The sequence below is a fragment of the Bombus huntii genome, chromosome 12 (assembly GCF_024542735.1).
Source record: "Bombus huntii isolate Logan2020A chromosome 12, iyBomHunt1.1, whole genome shotgun sequence".
Lineage (NCBI taxonomy): Eukaryota > Metazoa > Arthropoda > Insecta > Hymenoptera > Apidae > Bombus > Bombus huntii.
In genome coordinates, this window is record NC_066249.1 from 10,282,492 (window position 1) to 10,303,399 (window position 20,908).

At 35.4% G+C, this 20,908-nt stretch overlaps 1 protein-coding gene across 7 annotated transcripts in view; it reads right to left on the bottom strand.

Moving 5' to 3' along the window:
* Nucleotides 1–569: 569 nt before the first annotated feature.
* LOC126872193 (pikachurin-like) overlaps nucleotides 570–20,908 on the bottom strand; it is a 263,775-nt gene continuing 243,436 nt past the window's right edge. For all 7 annotated transcript variants that reach the window (XM_050631848.1, XM_050631847.1, XM_050631842.1 and 4 more), the window contains 6 exons: nucleotides 18,592–18,815; nucleotides 12,198–12,447; nucleotides 8,202–8,485; nucleotides 7,467–7,712; nucleotides 7,243–7,346; nucleotides 570–5,952 (listed from right to left, as the gene is read on the bottom strand). In XM_050631848.1, the coding sequence (XP_050487805.1) occupies nucleotides 5,804–5,952; nucleotides 7,243–7,346; nucleotides 7,467–7,712; nucleotides 8,202–8,485; nucleotides 12,198–12,447; nucleotides 18,592–18,815 (1,257 nt within the window). In that variant the 3' untranslated portion in view covers nucleotides 570–5,803. The remainder of the gene's footprint in view (nucleotides 5,953–7,242; nucleotides 7,347–7,466; nucleotides 7,713–8,201; nucleotides 8,486–12,197; nucleotides 12,448–18,591; nucleotides 18,816–20,908) is intronic.

The window sequence follows — 20,908 nt, forward strand, 5'->3', positions numbered from 1 at the left end:
ACGAGCATTACTATTTTAGATATAAGTCATGGTCAAAGTAAGTCCGATACGTAATTGATAGGATTCTCGTCTCGATGTAAATATAATCTATGGATGATTGTAAATATAACTTGGTCAACTCTTTACAGAGTTTGCGCGATTTATAAGATGTTAGTTATGCGGTCATAGTAAGAGGTACTAAACAAGTGTATAAATAATAGTGAAACAATTACAGCGCAGTAGAATGTATAATAATACATATCATATATTGTCAAAACAATTTAGATAAGAACGTTTATAGATAATTCCAAAATTCATAATCTTTGAAATTGAATTCGCGGCTATTTTAGCGCGCTTAGATTCTGCGCAGTGTGAATTAAGGAAGGCGCTAAATTTAACATTAATTAAAAAGAATTTTAAATACATGTTGCACATATAAGTAAAAAATTCATAATTATGTACTTTATTAATTGTTAACATTTAAGAAGAAAGAGATCAGTATAAAATCAACCAAATATTTAAATAATTACGTTTGACATTTTATATTTTAAGGAAAAGAGAAGGATTTTAAGAGGGAAATAAATCTCTGATTTATAAAATCTCTTTTTTATTGATGCTTCGACAACATGGGCTGAGACACACACATTTGCTCATATGAATTTATACCACTGCGTGTTCCAACATATACATACACAATTCGTTAAATTATTGCATCGCGCTGCACTAGATGTAATAAGTAAATTAACTTAGAATCGTGTGTTTCATATTGTTTGATTATTATTTAAGAAAATGTTAATTGTATAGAAGACGGTCCGATAATTTAAGTTGACAAGTTAAGCGATAATTTGCAAATTTTTGATAAAACTATCGCATTTTTATTTATATCTTATCTTGATAAAAAAATATTATTTTTATACCAAAGAAAAAGAAATGTTTTCATAATAAAGGCAATAACTTAGCTTTTTATGACAAAATCTATTTTAGAGGAAATTCGTCTGTTTTTTAGTAGACAAATTTAAACAATATGAATCATTATAAGTTAACCATAAAAGATATGTTTTGGCGATAATTTGTACGATTCAGTAATAAGATAAAGCAACAATTTTTTCTTGAGAAAATACAACGATGGAAAAAGGTCGTAATAAACTTAAGTATACAAGAGTTACGATAGCACGATTCTAATGAAGTGTTCCTCTGTGCATAATTGCGTGATACCTTCAGATTCGATAAGCTCCTTCGCACCATTTATCATCATTGAACTTGATCTACACGAATAGTAATTTTATCCAAAGTGAGAGAGCGAGAGAATTGTTTCGTTTTTTTTTTAATTTTCGATATCAAACTTCTCGTTTGTGATGTGTGCTCGTTTTTTTCTTCTTTTTCTTTTTTGTCTTTCTTTTATATCGTTTTGTTTCTTTTTTTTTTTTTGCAGCATCGAAATATGAAAAATTCATTTTCGACCATTCTATATGCATACATACATGCATACACACACTTACATATATGTATATACATATATATTTGAGGAGATCCACATGGGTCGCAAGAATAGGTTGACAGGATAGACTCTTCTAATAGACTTTGCAGACGGACATAATAGAAATATTTAATATATAGCATCATATATTAATATAATATTTAGTAATAATATAATATCTATTATATATTAATATGTATGATATTTTTTTGTTTGTTTTTAATAATAGCGTCCTTTCTCTTCTCGCTTTGTCTGAGGTGTGATATCCAGCGATTTTCTAATTTTCCTTACATTCAAATTCAGTACACGATGTAAGTACGATTTCGCTTCAGCCTTATTCGGATACTAATCCTCATTGAATTTATCAGGCATTTTGTACGACCTGTTGACTTATACAACCATCGTCTGGTCGTTTCACAACGTATGCGTATTCTACCATAGAAACAAATATACACGATTTCTTCCGAAATGCTTCTAATCGAAGATAAAAATGAACGATTTTCATGTCCGATCTTAAATAAAAAGTACCTAAAGTTTACGTAATAAATTCTTACGATCAGTTTATGCATTTCTTCGATAAATTAAACGTGGGGTAGATGTTGTATGAAGGAGAAGCAGTGAATATCATAAGAAAGCATGTTTACTTCTTCTTTGATTCTTCAGAAGGATTAACGAGAATCGAAGAATTCATAGGATCGAAAGACAATGATTCATAATTTCGGTGAAGTCATTTAAGAAATTTACTAACGTTGAATATATAAATATTTCGGAGAAAACACCATTCACATAAACTTTTCTGTTTCTAGTCATCAGATTGTTTCACAAAAATCGGAACAATTTAATTTAAGATTAAACAGATTCTATTTTAAAGGTAAGTGGTAAATGCGATATATTCACTGAAAGTTTCGTTCGTTAGACACGAGTTTGGGATATCAAACGTCATGAAACAATTTGATATATCCACCCAACGTACAAGAAATAGAAACGTTTAATGTGCCACAATTTATTTAATCGATATAAGTAAAATGTTCCGAGAGATTTATTCGACGAACTAAGCGATTCCCTTAATCGTTTAATTATACTAACAAAAATCAATGTTTGACGCGCACGATGCTCGCGAATGAGGAGATCTAAAATGATGATGATGATCGTCGATAAATAAAAGATATGCACGGCTACACGCTAATAGCGAAAAATTGTCCAGGAACCTTGTTTCAAGCGCGAATACAGGAGAAAATTGAAACGCACGATATACAAATGAAACGCGTGGAACAAGTGAAATTTTTCTACGCGCGATGAAAAAGAAGCTTATTCAGTGTCGCGAGATTTTTGTACAAAAATGCTTCGCTGTTCCAGCGAAACTATCTCCACGAACAAAGTTTATACAAGCATGTTACGAAGCTTGGAGAATCGTTCAGAGATTGATACACACACACACATTGACCTTGTTAAAAATTGTGCTGAGAAATGATAGGATGGAAGGGAATAAAGGAGGAGGGAGGGAAGGAAGGAAGGAAGGAAGGAGGCAAGAAAGGGCGTAGAAAGGAAATGAAGTAAAAGTATGTCTCCGAAAGATCGGAGTTTTAAAATATTTTCATCTCGTGCGTGACTTCACATCGCTAGACTTCACTCGCGAATAATCGTTTATTATTATAGTATTATACTTGCCTACGTAACTACCATTCATCTTTGATATTCTTTTTTCCCTATTCCACTTCTTCATTTATATAATTTCAAGAAAATAACATTCGTACAAAATTGACTACAGCCGATTGCTTTTACATGATGTGTACGAGTTCGATCGTTCGAAGTTTTCAAATCATTCCCGTGCAAAACGGAGAAATCAAAGTGTATATATCCATCTATCCCCCTAACCGTTGTTCATTATTATTCTTCTTCCGTACCCGCGTTCTCGTTAAGATATGACATGTATACGTATTGACCTGACCGATAGATTCCGACCGGTTCCTTTCTTTTAACCCATTCGACATTTTTACTCATTTATCGATATTTTCAAAGTATAGCTAGAAATCATTTTGTCGATATACGTACAGGTAGACCTCTAAGTGAAACGTTATTACGTGTTCACGAAGATAAAGTATAGTTTTGCGAACTGTTACACAGTCTGTCAAATCGATTTGCACGAATTCGCGTAAAACGAAGTTGCAATAAAGTTTTACTGCCTTTTTGGAACTACTATGTAGTATAACGGAACATTGAATCGGTTGATAGGAATGCCAAACCAGGCTTTAGAACTTTGTTTCGTATAATCTGTAAAGTTACGTAACTATCGATGAAACAACTTTTTTTCCTGAGGTTTAGTGCCGGAAAGTGCTCGTCTCTTTCGATACGCATTTATTCCAATTTCTATTCCATTCGTGAAGTTATTCTTTTTTGAATTGTTTATGGTTCTACCCATATCGTAGTCCTCGGAATACTTTCGGCTTATTTCTTTTATCATTTTAACTCTATTGTTTCCTTTCAATTTACCACGTCGAAGGGGTTAACATGTATATCAGATCCGTTCGTTCAGGGTCGCTTGGAAAAGTCTTATTGAATTAAGAAAATATGCGGGGACATCTTCGTAATTAAGTCGCTACTTTTTTTATACAGATATTTAACCGGTAGAACGTGCAGCTCGGTGCTTCTTAAGTGGAAACGTCGAGGAGCGTACACTGCCAGCTACGGAAGTACCTTACGAAGCATTAGTGGTTCTTGTAAAACACGGACGCGCAGATCCTCTGCACGCACGATGCCGATCCTCTTCATCTCGCGTGCATGTCGAGCGGACGCAAAAGCAACGAGAACTTTGAAAAATTGCCGGTTATACATAGGGAAAATATTTGTACGTTTCAAAATTGCGATTACGCTGTCATATTTATTTTTCAAAGAAATATTTCGAATGGATTAATATTCCATCCATCGATAGAATTTCAAATTTAAAATATTCATCTTAAATATGTAAGATCTTATTAATTTCGAGTAAATTAACGAAGCCTGAACAATGGAAGTATCATATTTTCATTTTTAAGAGGAAAAATAATTTCTCCATGTACAACGTTCGATTTTCCCCAGAAATTCTATTTGCTTTTGCATCGTTGTTAAAGGTGTTAATTGCTTTTGGTCCTTCTTGTACCTTTCGTAATTGATTTAACGTTCTGTTCTGAATCTAATCCTCCCTATCGAGTGTTCGAGGCGTGCTCGCTCGAACGAGAAACAAAATGATCGCTATATATCGGTTGTCGCGTGTCGTGCGGTCACCAAAGAAAAGATATCGTGAGAAATCTTAGACGATGATCTAAGAGGTGTGGCGTGAACTGATTGGACGTATTTAAGGTGCCTCGAGGTGTTCGATTACTTGATTGATTGAAACTGACAATGCCTCGCAATTAACAGATTTCACGTGACATCCGGTCGGAGAGCTTAATAAAAATTGACGCGAAGGGGTTATGCTTCTTGTTTTTCTCTTTCTCATCTTTTTCTACGTACTTTAATCTTATTAGGCCATAAAGCCGTCTTCGTGACGCGCTCTATCAAGTTCTTAATCCGGCCGGAGACAATCGTAGTTGTGACTAGACGCACATTCCTTACGTAACAACTTCCGTCCAAACGCGCGATAGGAACGACGATTCGCAGGAACTCATATCGGGGAGATTCGACAATGTTCTTTAACATCGTTCGACTCGCGTTTTGGATCCGTGTAGTTCGCGCGTGCAACGCAACGCATTCAAACGCAACACTATACTAAAGGTAGGACAAGTTAGAGTTTTTTTATTTATTTTTTTCCTTATCATCGAATATCGGAGGTTTCGATACCGTCTTGAGATCGAGTAACCCACGAGACACGAAGATGTGTGCAGACAGGAAGTTGTCACCGAACGGAAATATATCTTGAGGCGACTGACAGATTTCCAAATATCTTTCATTAATATTTACAGTAAGCTGTCTACTTTTTCGACGGTCTCACACGACGTAGTCTTTTTCTTTCTTTCTCTATTTTATTTTCTTCCTCTTTTCATGTGTATTTTATTTTTAGTTAGCCTTCTCTTTTTTTTCTTTTTCTTTTTCTTTTTCTTTTCTGTTACCTTATTATTCTCTTCGGGAGAATTTCGTCGTTGATGAGTCTGTACAAAAATGATGAACCGTGTGATCGGTGTGTATAAATCGTTTTCCACGTCGAAACGTGGTTCAGCGTTCAAGGCGTCTCAAGGCGGCCGCGATTCACCTTAAACGCTGTTGCAACGACGTCGATCTCTGGCTTGGCCAGCGTTATTCATCGCATTTTCATATTCTAAGCGTTGGTCCACGCGGACCTAACCATCTAACGTCGGACGGCATGGATATCTTTCAGGGGATACACGAGTGTGTGTTGGTGGCTTGTCCTGGCGACGATAGCGCTACGGAGAAGTCTGAGTCGAGGACCAGGTCGCTGATGCAACCAACAATACCCTTCGTGTATTTTCCTCCCGTTGTCCTCACGATATCCGGTGCGCCACCTATCAAACATTCGCAGTTTTTATATTTTTATCATATTGTATTTTCAGTAACATTAGCGCATAAGAAAGTCAAGTAACTTTATTACCAATGACAAATTAACTGGAAGAAGTAGTCCACAAAAAATTATATTACTTTATTTCATTACATTTACGTTATATACTAATTAATTTTAAATTAATCGAAATAAATGGTTTATTTTATGTAATAAATTTCTCGAATCGAAAGAAAGACATGATTTTGTCATCCTCTCTTCGAATTCTCTTTTCTTTTGTAATTAATTAAAATAAGTTTTACAACTAATAAAAAGTAAAAGTAAATATAAAAGTAAATATAAGTAAAAAGTAAAGCGCCAATAAAATAGTGCAATAATTGGATGTTAAAGGTTTGTGAAAGTCAAGTTTTATGATACACACGAGCTATGAATTTTTCAAGTTTTGACACGAAGTTTCCATGCTTCGTTGTTAATGCGATGAAACATGGTAAACACGGTACATTCGACGAATTAAGATGCGCTCCCATAAATTTTCAGAGAGTGGAGCAATGTATCAAGCTGTTTCTTTACGAGTTCAACAGCTTAGCGGAAGTTACCGAGAATACATAACGCGCTCCCCAGGATGACCCACTTGGTAATTTCTGTAATAACTCAAAGACAGCTAAACTCGAATGTATAAGTCGCTTCTACTGGAACTTTTGAGTAGTTAATCTTCGATGCTTATGATTTTCACACGGAAATATGAGTCCGAACCACAAAATGCTTCTCCTCTAACTTTCCTCTACGATATTCCGCTGTTTTGCAATCGCAAAGCGTTTCACAACACGAGAAACCTCTTAACCTTTTAAATGAGATCGTTACATACTTTGAATCGAGACAACTGCAATAAAAGTGGATTTAGTTTTTAAGAATTATTTAAAAAGGAATAAAAGCCTGAAAAGAATCTTCGTCACTTTAATTGTTTACAAAAATACGATATATCTTTTGCAAAATTTGTCGTTTATTCAAATTTTCAAAACGTAGAAATTTCAAATTCAAAAAAGTTATCGGTTCTAAATTAATCGAAAGAATTGTTTCATTGTTCAAATTTGTTAAGTCATCTTATCGAACTAACACGTTTAAAACATACACAACATCCAAAATATACATGTAATATTCTTTGTAACATTTAATGGATAAAATAAATCTCTGTCTAAACTGTATCCCTTTAGTCAACATATTCATGAGAATATAATTTTAAACTTATGTAGTAGAGGCACTAAGTCACAATTTATTTCCATCGAAATACTTGACTTACCGACGTAAAGACCCGTGTCAGTGTTCAGCTGTCTGAGCTGTCCAGGCGATGACGCGGATACTCCGGTTCCGCTATCGACGACCAGCGACGCCCACTGTTCGTTCCTGAAGAAACATCAGTCAATTTCAGAACATTGAAACTCGATTAGGAAGTTTCCGTCGTATTAAAAACTCCGTTGATACATGGTTAACGACCAGGGAAAAGGAACTTTCTAACAGCGTTACCTGACTGCCCGGACCCGGTGCCATAGATCATCGTCCAGTCTCGTTAAGTTGTATCGTAGAACAGCCTCACCGGAGCCAAGATTATAGGCTAAAGACAGATAACCATGATCCAAGCCGAGAGCAAGAAAATCGTCGTTCTCGTCCCTTTGTTCTTGCGGATCTGCTTGGCGCCCGCTCCATAGCAACAACCCACTACTGCTACTCGCTCTGAATCTCATATTAATGTCCACCCTGTAGCTTATTATCCTGCGACAAACGGATTTCTTCGATTAAGAAGGATAGAGGTGTGTTTTTTTTCTTTAAACGGTAAAAGCGATCGTCTATCATGAGATTGCACGGCAGCTGCTTTGAGGATTGAGCAAGAGAGATCAAAATGGAGGTCACATTGAGTTAGGAAGCTTCTTAACACGTTAAACGCGACTGGTGGTTATTGGTGACCTACGTTACTAAATATCTTAGAACCATTTAAAATGAGATCAATTTTGTGGACTAAAAATTTTTCAATGGTTTAGATGATATAGATAACATCATGAAAAAATCATCATGGTATTATTTTAATATTATATACGTAATTTTATAAAATATTACGTAATATTTTACGAGAATGAAACATTATGGTGTAGTATTATGTGTATATTTCGATATATCGTGGCGCAATACAGATATAAATGACAGCGAGAAAGATCGCAAGGGAAATGGTTAAGGTTTAGTTTCGTAACTTTTAAATTTCCATACCTTTTCATCGTGTCAGCGTCATTGTAATGAAGGTAGCTCTCGCTACCGGAGAAACTAGGCACGGATCTCTCGTATCGCGTCCCACTATTCGGTTTCACCAGAGAGCTGTCCAGAATCGTGTTGTCGTCCGGTGCTGGACAGGGATGCGGCATGCCAGGTCGACAACGACACGTGAATCGGTCCCGGAGCGGACGACACTCTGCATCTCCGCAGGGCCTCGCCTCGCACGCGTGTCCACAATTCCCGACGTTCACTCCGCCCAGTGCCTCGGCGAGAATTCCAATCTGTGCAACGTAATCGCTTTGTTAATAACGATTAACACATCCGCGGCACCTTGTTGCGATAAATGATCGTCTGAACGCGAATAAACCGTTGTCAGGCCACATTGTTTGCGGAATTATTGACTTATACTATTCGAAGGAAAGACGAGACTGTCTTAGATCGATCTGACAAGTTCCGTAATATAATGTTGCATGTTTACAGATTTATTTGTGGCTGATTGAAATTTAATGTTAACTTATCGTTCGTTTTCTACATGGAGAGAGGAAGACGAATGAAAATTGTAAATTCACATTGATTGTAATTCTAGAAGTATTTTGTCTTATTTGAAGTATAATCGGTATATCTTTAGAAAATTAGGGAGATTTAAAAGTTTGCTATAAAATTGCTTAAAGGTGTATTGATATATTTAAACCAAATATTTAACTTCTTATATTATACACCAGTGTATTTTGTCTCATTTTATTCTATCCGTTTGAATAAAAAATATTTCGATTTAAAGATTACCATTGACAAATAACCGACAGGTATTAGCTAAAATATTTTTTACAAACGAGTTAAATCAGTCTAGATCGGGTAATGAAATTACAACGATCTATTTAGAACTGCTCTTAGTTTTTCAGGTTAAGCTAATTTTACCTTAGAATATTTTTATTATTCAATGCAAAAATCACTTTGAAAGGTACAAATATTTTATAGCGTCCTGCTTATTAACTTTTTAGTTTCAAGGAATTAACAAATTCTATCTATAAATAAGAATCGCGTTGGTTGTATAGACAGACCTATACTCCATTTATTCTACTTTCCCGACAATTTCTGGCTTGCACTATGAGAATTTCTAGCTTTTGCTACTTATCTAATCAGTTAGACCATGCTACTTCGTCGCTGAATCAGCATTGTCCTGGATCTCTGGCAGGTCTGGCCAAATCCCAGTTTCTCTACTTGTCCGATACAACTGACCGTACTACTTGTTCAACAATAAGCAGCTTTGACAGTATTCAATTATATTTCTTAGTTATGCCGATTGTATAACCACTTAAGGATACTTCAACCGAATAATAATATACTCTAGTGGTTCCATTTAACAGACCGCTAATTATCGATAATTATCCGTACAAAAACGATGATCGTGATTTCATTTCATTTAGACATAAAGTTCTGAAGGAAGTAGTTGCAGTTTCGTGTTTGATTCAACGTTGTGGCAGCTATATCCGTGAATTTATAAGTAGACGATAATCCTTTCGTGATAAAGGTAAACGCGAGTAGACGAATGTAATAAAAGAGCAAGCTGCACCAGGCTGGATTTAATTCTCCTAAAGTCGCCGAGGGAAAGAACGAAAACATACAATGCGTGCATTCATACAGTTTAACGCCGTACTAATATCTATACCTGGTCGTTAATAATAATTCTCTATGAATGAAATCGTTAGGGACTTTAATAAATATCTGCATCCTCGTTAACTGTATTTTCTTTCATATTCTCGTTTCTCTTTGCTTTCTTTTCTATTTCTTGTATATTTTTTTTTTATCTAAAATTGTCATTTTTAGAATTAATGTTCTATTATATTCCGCGTACCATAAAATTCTTTCCTTCTTTCTTTTCCCCTTCCTTTTTATTTCTACCATATTTTATATTTTGGAGTATTTTACATGAGGTGTTTTACGAGCTGTTGTAAAAACGAGAATGTCATTAAAAAGGTGTGTCATTAAAAATAGAGACATGAAATGTGAAGGGAAGCGATAGTGAATTTATTACCAGATAGGAAACAGGAATGAATGAACGACGTTTGCGTATCATATTGATTTCCTGAATTAGATATAATGTATTAAGTATATCAATTAAAAAATTGGTTTATTGATCAGGTTCAATAGTACATCAATGTTATTCTATACCTATGTAGTATCGTGGACAAAAAACCTAAAAGATATCGGGTAAACCATAAACAATGTCGCGAGAGCCGAGGCGTCGTCGGGTCCATCAATCGGTCCTTCAATTGAATAGTTTCGTAGAAAAGGCCTACGTGACCCTGGCCATGAGTGTTTGCGGAACACGTGCGTGGTGGGCCTAAGAAATGACAAAGGGATGCTAGAACAGTCAGTGTCAGTGGAGAAGCCAGAGAGTGTGAATCGAGAAGTCAGAGAGTGCGAGTTGCGTTGTCGAGATAGTGTTGCCAGCGTTGTCGTGAGAGTGTGGTCCGCGTGAGAGAGAGAGAGCGTTGAATCCGTTGTAACGAGAGTTGCGAATTAACTATTGAGTTGTCTAGATTATAGCACGTTATTGTGATTAGTTCACGTTAAACAACCATCGTTCTTCTATTTAATCAACATCTGTACAATCCATTTATTGTAAATAAATCATTATCATCAATAATAATCGAGAATAATTATATATATTCCCGATACTACACCTATATACTATTTTATTACTAACTTTTATTCACTTTTATGAATATAATATATATTTTGCATACTCTCGACTGAATTCAATAAATTGAATATTTATTCGCTCAGTTTAGTTTTTGTAGTAAAATATCTTTCAAAAGTCTGCAAAAACCCATAAAACCTATGTGTAAACGCGCCATACACCTGTATATTAACGTTTCATCATGTACAAACACGCTATATACTTGTATATTAACGTTTCATCGTGTACGTACAAGCAATACGCTTATATATTATAACGATATCATGAAATATCATGAAATTGATATTCTATATTTTCTAATATTCTAGGTTTAATAACAATCACTGTTCAATGAATTTTAACTTGTTTCCCCGATTTTGCAGCCTTTGATAGGTGACTCTTGTAGACTTTCGAGAGCTAAACAAAAATCCGCAAACCGTTTGTTTTTCTAGAATTCATAGTCTTTGGAAAAATCAATTTTGAAAAAATCGAAAGCGGCAATTCTACTCAATGTCAAGGCAATCGCCAAATTGACTATCACTGCCGCTGCCTCGTGTTTTGTTAAAATATTTCGCTTTTATATCAGAAACAGAACACGATTCTCTAGTTTCTCTTGATACTTCCCTTAGCAGGAATTTCTGCTCTACCTGTGTATTATGTCATTTTCTCTTAAACCTTTAGTTTTTCAAATAAATTGAAAAATGTAAACAAAAAATGTTACGTTTTGCGTGTTCTTTTCACCGTGATCATTATTTAAACACATTTAAACATTTCTAATTCAACAACGATGAATATCATTTTACTCGGGAGAGTCAGTAGAATTTTTTCGTTCCAACAGCAATTCGATAGTTGTTACTATAAAGGCGCAAAACATCTCCAAGATATTCTCAACGCGAGAATTGATTGTAATTTTAATAAATATTAAAATAAAAAAAAAAATCTCCAAGATTGAAAAGTTACAGCTTTTCCCAAAGTTGATTCCTTCGAAATTTATTTTTCACAGCGCTACCGTAGAAGCATAAAGCATAGCCAAAGTTGAAAACTTGCAATTTCTTTTCCAAATTTGATTTTTCGAAAATGTGGCTTCTAGGGGGAGAAACGGTTTGCAGATTCGTGTCTAACTCACGAAAGTCTGCAAAAATTGCCTATCGAAGGTTCGAAAATTGGACATGAGTCGAACAGTGAATATGTCGCTAATCACATTTATAGAGTTCGAGTTAAATCTTTAAACAGTTCGATAAATTTTCCGTGAAAATGAAATTTTCCAAATCACAGTTAATCTCCTCTTTTTGCATACGAGCAAAGTTTCTTACCTCGCGACGATTCAAGATGACCGTTTGAATGCATCCCACGAAGCTGGCAGTCGTTTTCATCTTCGGTGAGTACATGTCAGTGGATGGCGCGCCGCCCAAGTAAAGATTTAGTGGCAACGACAGTTGCGTGAAAGCTCCTGGCGCCAGGATTTCCTGCGGAGGGTCGTCCTCGACTTCGAGCGAAGCCAAACGTCCGGTTCTTGACACTCGCACCTCCACCCATTCACCCAGACGAACTGGATTCTCGCTCCTGCAATTGCGAGTCGTTAAATCTCCATTTTCTACGATTTATGATCTTACGAGTAAGATTATTACTCAGTTTAGAATTGTTGTTTATCGCTTACTGATGCTTAAGAACGTGACATGATAATTGAGGTTCTTGTCAAATAATTGGCAATATGAATAAGAATTGGAGTATCATCGGTATCTTCGAAAAATTGTATTAACTTTAGGTAATTTTCTCAACGTCTTCGAAAATTCCCGTTAAATTTTTTCTTACAACACATTCTCTCTGCTCATGATTAAGAGAACATGATTAAGAGAAGATTAAACTCTCAATAGAGCAAGAGGGAGGATTTTCGGTTTTGTTACTGGGGATCGAAAGAAAAATCCGACGTTTCCCACGTCACTGTAATAAAACGTCGACGCAGACTATAGGAGAATCTCTGACGAGGGAAAAACTAGTCAGAATGGAGAGTTCCGCCGCCGTAATTCCGGTCAAACGTCGTGAATGCGAATGAAGTTTGCTCACGGATAATATTTCGCTGCTCGAAGTGAGTATACTGAGAATTAGTCAGAGTGGAAAAATCTCACGTATTGAACGGCCCCATTGAGCCAAATGATGGGTAACTTTCCTCTCGAGGAGAAAGAGTCAAATGTTGCGTGGCCACTTAACAGCCAAAAGAATCGTGTACTCGTAGATATCGAGAATTCCAAAGGGCGTGGTCGATGAATAATGTGAAAGATCAACATTAGAGTGGAATTAGATTCTTGGGTAAAACTATACTTGGTATTTATATTATTTTATATTATTATTATACTTATTTTATATTATTATTATTATATTATTATTAAATATCTATAACATTTGTAATATTTGTAATATTTTTGTAATTATAATATGAAATATATTTCTTATTTAATTTGAGTGCGACTGGGGTGTAATATAAAACGTTTGTACTGTATAGGATTTTTGAGTAAAATCATTAAGATTTATCCATTATCGATGCATCATATAATAATTTAGTCATATAAGTTTGCCAATGAATGCTATATTTTTTAATTAATTCGCATGTACTTTGTAAATAATACAAAAAACTTCAAAAGCAACAGCAGAAACAATTTTATTACTATTTTTTGAATAAATTGTAGTAGAACGATTTCCATTGTTATTGTATTATCGTTATTTCAAAAGACATCTTTAATACTGTAATATGTATTGAATATTCGTATTTGTTAATTAATTCAGACATAGCCGGCTAATAATGCGAAAAGCTCGTCATTATGTACAAATTTCCAATAAAGGTAAACTTGAGAATGGTGCTACAACGATATGGTTTATTATTGTATTATTGGCATTTTGAATGATTCTTTTAATTCGTAATATTCTTATTAAATATATGTATTCGTTAATTAGTTCGGGCATAACCGACGAATAATACGAAAAGACATTCATTAGACGTGATTTCGGATAGATCCGAGTTTGACAATAATATTACAATGATCTCCATTATCACTGCGTTTCACTGGTGCATATTACACGATATTCTGATTGTACTGGCTTCTATGAATTAACTTGTTAAATCAATTCAGGCGTGGCCGACGAATAAAGCGAAGGTCTACAATAATGTACAAAGTTCTTGGATCAATTTCGAGAATAATATTACAATGCTTTGCATATTATTGCATTACTGCCGCTTTATACGATGCATTTAATAATATTTATATTTGCTATCGAATATTTACGCTTGCTAATTAATTCGATCTACATAAACAAGTTTGTGTATATCATTAAAAGAGAAAAATTTCGCGATATATTCATAAATATCGTCGATCGCCTGCATCTCGTATAAATATTAATAAACGATATGTCTGAACTACTTTGTACAACAGCCTTTGAGGGTGCCCGAACACTTGTAGAAACCTTTCATGAATATATCACGTGTGTCATGTAATATTTTGGAATTTCATTAGCTATAACGAGACCTGACGGTTACGATTATATTGATAAAGTGGAAACATCTGAAAACGTATATGGAGGCTGTAAGATATTTAGCGTGAGATCTATCCCTCAGAGATCACAAAAGTTTCTTAATAGTCCAATACATTGTATTCAGCATATAATCCATTACTCATTACATTAAGCATATAATAATGTAATGGTCCCATCGGAAATATTAACGTTTATTAATACAATCGATATTAGAAATACTATAAGTATACTAATTATAAAACGCGATATACTAAATAATTTTTTACTTTCTTTTCTTCCTTTTATTTTTCTTGACTTTTGTCAATCACTGTACATCCACGAAGGAGAAATTCACGCGTCTGTGGGAATTTTCCCTCAACTCTTACGCTATTACGAGATCTTTCGTCGTCATATGCGGGTTACCGTCATATCGGTTAATATCGAGAGCGTGGATGGATTTCGATTACAGCACACGCAAGGGTGGAAATAATGGCGGCTCGGTGGTTGGTTGACTATCTAACACGACGAATACGAATGAAGTTTACCTACGGATATTATTTCGTCCAGACGAACTGCCACCAGAAGATCGACACGAAATAAAAAGGCTATTTATCGAAGAGTTTCATAAAGCGGGCAAATACGGTTTCGTTTGCCTCCGTATGTAAAATAGAGCCATGTTTGATTTTCGCGAAATCAATGTAAAAACACGCTCGAGCCATGACGAGTTTAAATGGATCGGGATTAATTAACGGGAAATATTTTTGCGTCGTGCAGAATCGTGTTTCCCGTAGATTTGCCACCGCCATTGCGACAAGGAACTTAATCAATGTCCTGTCGTTATAAATTGTAACTTAATTGTCGAAATGTTTGTGCCAATACGGTCTACCGTGTTTGTTAACGTATTATATTATCGATTCGAGTGCTCGTTCGATTGGCTATTATGCGGGAAGTGATTTTTATTAGGGTAATTCTGTTGCTGAGGAGTAATTTTTAGCTTTCCCCCGTTCGTCGTTTATTGTATACGAAAATTAAAATTTTTATTTCTTTCATTTATTGTGTCAGTCCAATAATCACCAATATCGGAGTTTCTTTTCGTATGAAGTATGGGGTCATTTATATCAACTGTAATTTAAGGAAATTTACTTGATACACGTGTAGAAATCTTAGGAAAATATTTTAGAAAAACAACTGCAAGCTATGACAACGCGTATATCATGAAAAAAGATAGTATCATAAAAATACAAAGTTTTTCTACATTTAAATTCTCTAGAACCCGTTTCGATATTTTAAAAAAAATATACATATATCTTTTGAAAAAAATGAAAGAATTTCTAAGCCGTTTCTGTATCGAAGAAATTGTTGAAAAATGAAAAGGAATATAAAAATGGTTACTCAGGTTGGATTAAAAATTACATCTACCTACCCATAGAAATTCGTATCATCGTCTCGTATGGATTGCAGATTTCGAATTCCCTTAAATTTCTTACCATTTGTTATCGAACAAATTCCGTACGCTCAAAGACGCTTCATACGTATATGTACATTATCTATTGACGCGACGAAGAAACAACAGCAAGTCGAATCAGAGAGCGGAATATTCTAAACAATTTCCCATTCAATCCCCTGATCTCGCACGGGGATTTTCCATGAGGTAAGGGTTAATCCTCGTAACGAAAGCAGCAAAAATGGTAAGCTAACTCGGACCTGATTAGAATATCTGATCCGCGAGAGGATGCGCTCGCGCGCACTGATTTTCCATCATGAATATTCAGAGGTTTAATTCGTGATGAGGCCGATCGACATCGATACATTGTTAGCCGGCGATAGGACGGATTAAACGATCGGTTCGGTTCTTTCGACACTGACGTCGAGCTTGGTTAATCGATCGCATGGCGCATAAACTCGTTATACAGCGTTACAAGCGACGTAATCGAAGCGTCTCGTTTCTATTCGAAACAATGCGCGAATATGGAGAAAACTATCGCGAAAAAGACGCGAGATTCCTATTCTCTTTTACGCTTTGCAGATAAAATTGTTCTTTTGCTTTTAACCCCGCTATATTCTTTCAGCGATTCTCGACCAAATTATAACTGTTCAACGTTGGAAAATATCTTCGCATATTAGTTCGAACAAAATATGAAAAAGGTCTCATTGTTACGCATGAGTTTTCTTTTTAACTGTATGTAAAATATTTTCTGAGGACATTACGAATCCTTTTTATGCTCTAAGATGAAAGCAAGATGGAAATATATAAAAATTCGAGGATCGTGTCAGGGTTAATAGTGACTCTTCGATCCACTTTGATTAGTTGATCTCACGGAAGATTTGAAGAAGGATAAGCGGAACCTGGGAATCGAACGTCGGAGATTTTAATTGCGTTACGGTATTTGGATTGAAATGCTTGGAGAACTAGATAGAAGATTTGTTTCAGTAAGAAATAGTGAGAACGATAATGAGATCTGTGAAAAATGGTTTCAAGAGAATTTATCTGTATTTTATGTTACTGGAGATAGGATAAATAGAGAAAGGAACGTCGAATAGCGTAATATCTGCTTTTTTAAATAATGGAACTGTCTTTTTCGTAGGAATACATATTTCTCTTGAATAATATTACAGTATCTTTGTTCGATTTCTGTAATTAATCAATCTCTCGATACTCGTTAACTATACCTTTAAATCACAACGAAAGAAGAGAAGTGCCATTGAATGTATGTTAACAATAGAAACGAAGATAACATAAGAATTCGAATATGTAAACATATATTTTTATTAAACAATATCGCAATATTTTGTTCGATTTCTTTAATCATTTTATTTGATATCTACTAAGAAACTTTTATTTCTGCAAATAAAGAAAAATATTATCGAACGTACGTTATCAATTGAAAAGGTAGATCGTGCCTACAAAAACCTGAGTGTCTTTCATAGAAAAGTACATATATTCTTCTTAAATAATGCTACGTGTACCTCGTTAAATTTTCTTAAATTAATTAATCTTCTCGATATCTTTCAACTAATTTTAACATTTGCAGGAAAAGAAAAATATCGAACATATGTAAATGGCAGGAAAAAAGAAAATAAGACAAAGGCCTGAATTCACCAGCTCGAAAGCCTATCAAGCTGCCACTACGTCAACCACAAATCAAGTCACTGCCTTCAACAAATTAAAACACGTTTCCCCATCCAATCAAGCAGGAACGAGGCATCCATAACTGGCCGACCCACTTCCCTTTTTTTCACCCCGTACGCTAGTTCCCGATAAAATTACAATATCCGTTCATCCGTTGATCGTTCGTTCGATGGGGAGTCAGCATGCAAACGACTCAATTAGACATGGTTCGAATTGAAAGGAGTTACGGAGGAAATTGAAAGGAACAGGATGGTCCGAGGTAGTTTTACGCGCGTACATTTATGCTCGTCCACGTGCGCAAGTCCTTGCTAATAGATTTTCTCGTAGTAACAACAAGCTTGGCAATAATCTGTTAATCCATTAATCCGTTTAAATAACGATTTCCTTACCTGGAGATTCTGTTCTGTTTTTACATCTAATTTCATTTTTGTTACAAATAAATCGACCCAAGTAAATCCGATTTGTCTTTACTATTAGTTCTTTTTCGTAATTGTAAAATCGTAAAATTGTAAAATCATAGTTTGTTATCTATAATCCGTAACTTGACAATTTATTAATATCATCGGTGGGTAATGTCAATTTGATGATAATAATTCAATAATAAATTTGTCAATTCAATAATATTATCGATTAATAATATATTGTCAATAATATTGTCAATTATAATAACTAACATTATTATTGACTAATGTAAATTTGTTAATTAGTTAAACTAATATTGTTAGTTAGTAAATTATTATGCAAGTTGGTCCAAATAATAGAATCACGAATCAGACAGTGTATTAGGATTATGAAATCCTAAATCAGCGCGAACAAGAAATTTTGGTAAAAACCTACGAGGACCGTATCGAATAATAGGAGTTCGCGTTCACGTAAATAGATTTAATCGACACAGGAGTTCAATTAATTTACTAAAATTTCATACTGACTAAATTTTCGTACATTTCCATCTTATACTGCTGCATCTAAAATGCCATTCGATTAAAGGAACTCCACGTAAACGAAGTTCCATTATAACGTACACTTGTGTCGGATGACGATTTCGTCGTTCGTGAATGGAAGAATCGACTCACCTCAAACTGGCTGGTCCTGTTCCCAGGTCAAAGGTAAACTGAACATGCCCCGACGACAAGTACAGCGCGATGAAGTCGCCAGTGGCGTCGCTGTGGTGGCCATTGTAAAGTATAACTCCGTCTGCGGCAGTCGGTTTCAACGTGACAGCCAATTCCAGCCAGGATAGAGACGTGTCGGCCAATCCCGGGTAACGCAGATAAGAGGAGCCGTTGAATGACGGTACCTGCGCCCAGACAATTCATTCGAAACGGTTATTCCACGGACTCTCGGCCCTCTTTTTACTCGGACATCCTTCCCCAGGAATCTGATCCTTTCTTGTAACAGACAGAATCGTTGATCTTGTGGTAAATGAACGAGAAAGGGGGGTGAATGGTCAGGAACATGACCTCGTGACGCTTTCGTTCCACGTTTATTAGATTTAAACCGCGTTTCAGTGTTCTAATTTGTTAATGTGCGATGTAGGCATGAAGATAATGGATAGCGAGAACGTTGAGAAAACAGGCGAGATAAGAAACATGGCAGATGTAGCGGTTCGTGAAAGTATTTGAGCAGTTGTAGAAACCTTTTACGGATATATTATGTGTGTTATATGAAATATTTCAAAATTTTATTATAACCGCAATCAGAAGTTATTATAATTATGTCGATAATGTTTGAGACAAGTGTGAAAATGTATATAGAAGTTGCAATATATTTGATACAAATATGTATATATTTCAGAGATCATCAAAGTATTTAAAGGCTTAGTCGATTGTCTGTTACATTTAATAAGTCTCGATATTCGGTGGAACCATCTTTTGACGCTTATTATATATTTGTGATCAGCTATTCACGCCATATATATTAATTTTTACTAAATACATGTTTGCGATAAATATTCCGTGAACTCTCTAAACTTCCTCGAGTCATTACGATCTCCGCAAGAAGCCCCAAAAGACCTATCAAACACCTTCCTGAAAAAGTCACTTCCGTGTTGAAGTGACTTTCAGGAACATCGCTCAGCCACGCGAGATATTAAGCGCTATCGCTTTCTCACGCAGGACCGACAGGCAAGAGAAAAGCAACGTGTAAATCGTGGCGATGTTTCATCGGCGAACGCGAAAAATAGAGGGTGCTAGGTCACCGGTTTTCTAACGTCTTCTACCGTGTTTCGAAGTCTTCTGACAACGACGTTATTTCCCGGCGGTCCGGGCCCCGTTACTTCTCCCGTTATCTTCACCCGCGTCAATTTTCGAAATGACGTAGTTACCGAACAGGAAGATGCTCTGACCGTGTACAGCCAGTAAATTAAACGCAGTTGCCCGCCCGTTATATCTCCGCGTAAATCCCATCGGCGCTGCTGCTCGCGTTTTGTTACACGAGCTCGAAGAAATGTACAGTGTACAGTGGCCTCAGTGAACGCTGCTATAACGAGACCAGGGAACACGAGAGCGGCGATGTAACGTGCTTCATGAAATTTACGTTCCTCGGGGAAGGAGGAGCTGGCGAAAAGAAAAATTCGCCCTGTATATAAAGTGGCTGGAAAAAAATTTGCTCATACACTTATTTTTCAATGAGGCGTCTTATCGGATTTTACAGTTTTTCATTATCATTTACAATTCATTTTCATTAGTATCATCAGTTTCGCTTGATATGAAAGCACTACTATTACGAAATGGAAGATAATACGAGATTCGATATACTTGGACCTAGTTAGTATGTAATTTACATATTAACTATAAATTATATATATGATATAGCTATAATAAATACATTAATGTGCAAGTAGGTATTTTTTGTAGCTACTGTATGATTGGCATCGAGATGATGAATTCTTTTCGAGCTTAGTTTTGCTTGTTTTGTTGATCGATAAACGAGCTTCTCAGAAAGCTGATTAAATCTACTTTTTGTCAATAGCTTAATTTCATTACGCAAGTAATACGATCACACTGTTCAATTGTCAAGAAATGAATAATTGAATGACAAAATAAGAAAATGAATAACCTTCATAAGTTTATTCGTTGCAAGAAGATATTGTAGAGAATAGTGAATTCTAAGATAAATTTAAAAAATAATATTTGCAACATCATTACTTTTTTCTGCTTTTTAACTTATGGTGTTGATCAATATGGTTTCTGAACAGTTCGAATGACTCTTTATTTCCGGTTTTCTCCTGCCGAAATTTTTAACTGCTTTGAAAAGTAACATATCTACATCATCTGGTCTTTTCTGCGTTTCTACGATCCAAGTAACAACATTGTCAGAGCCGGAAGCTTCCTTATCTTTCTTAACTGAAGAAGCTACGCTTGTTAAAAATGAGCATAAAGGTGACGATAA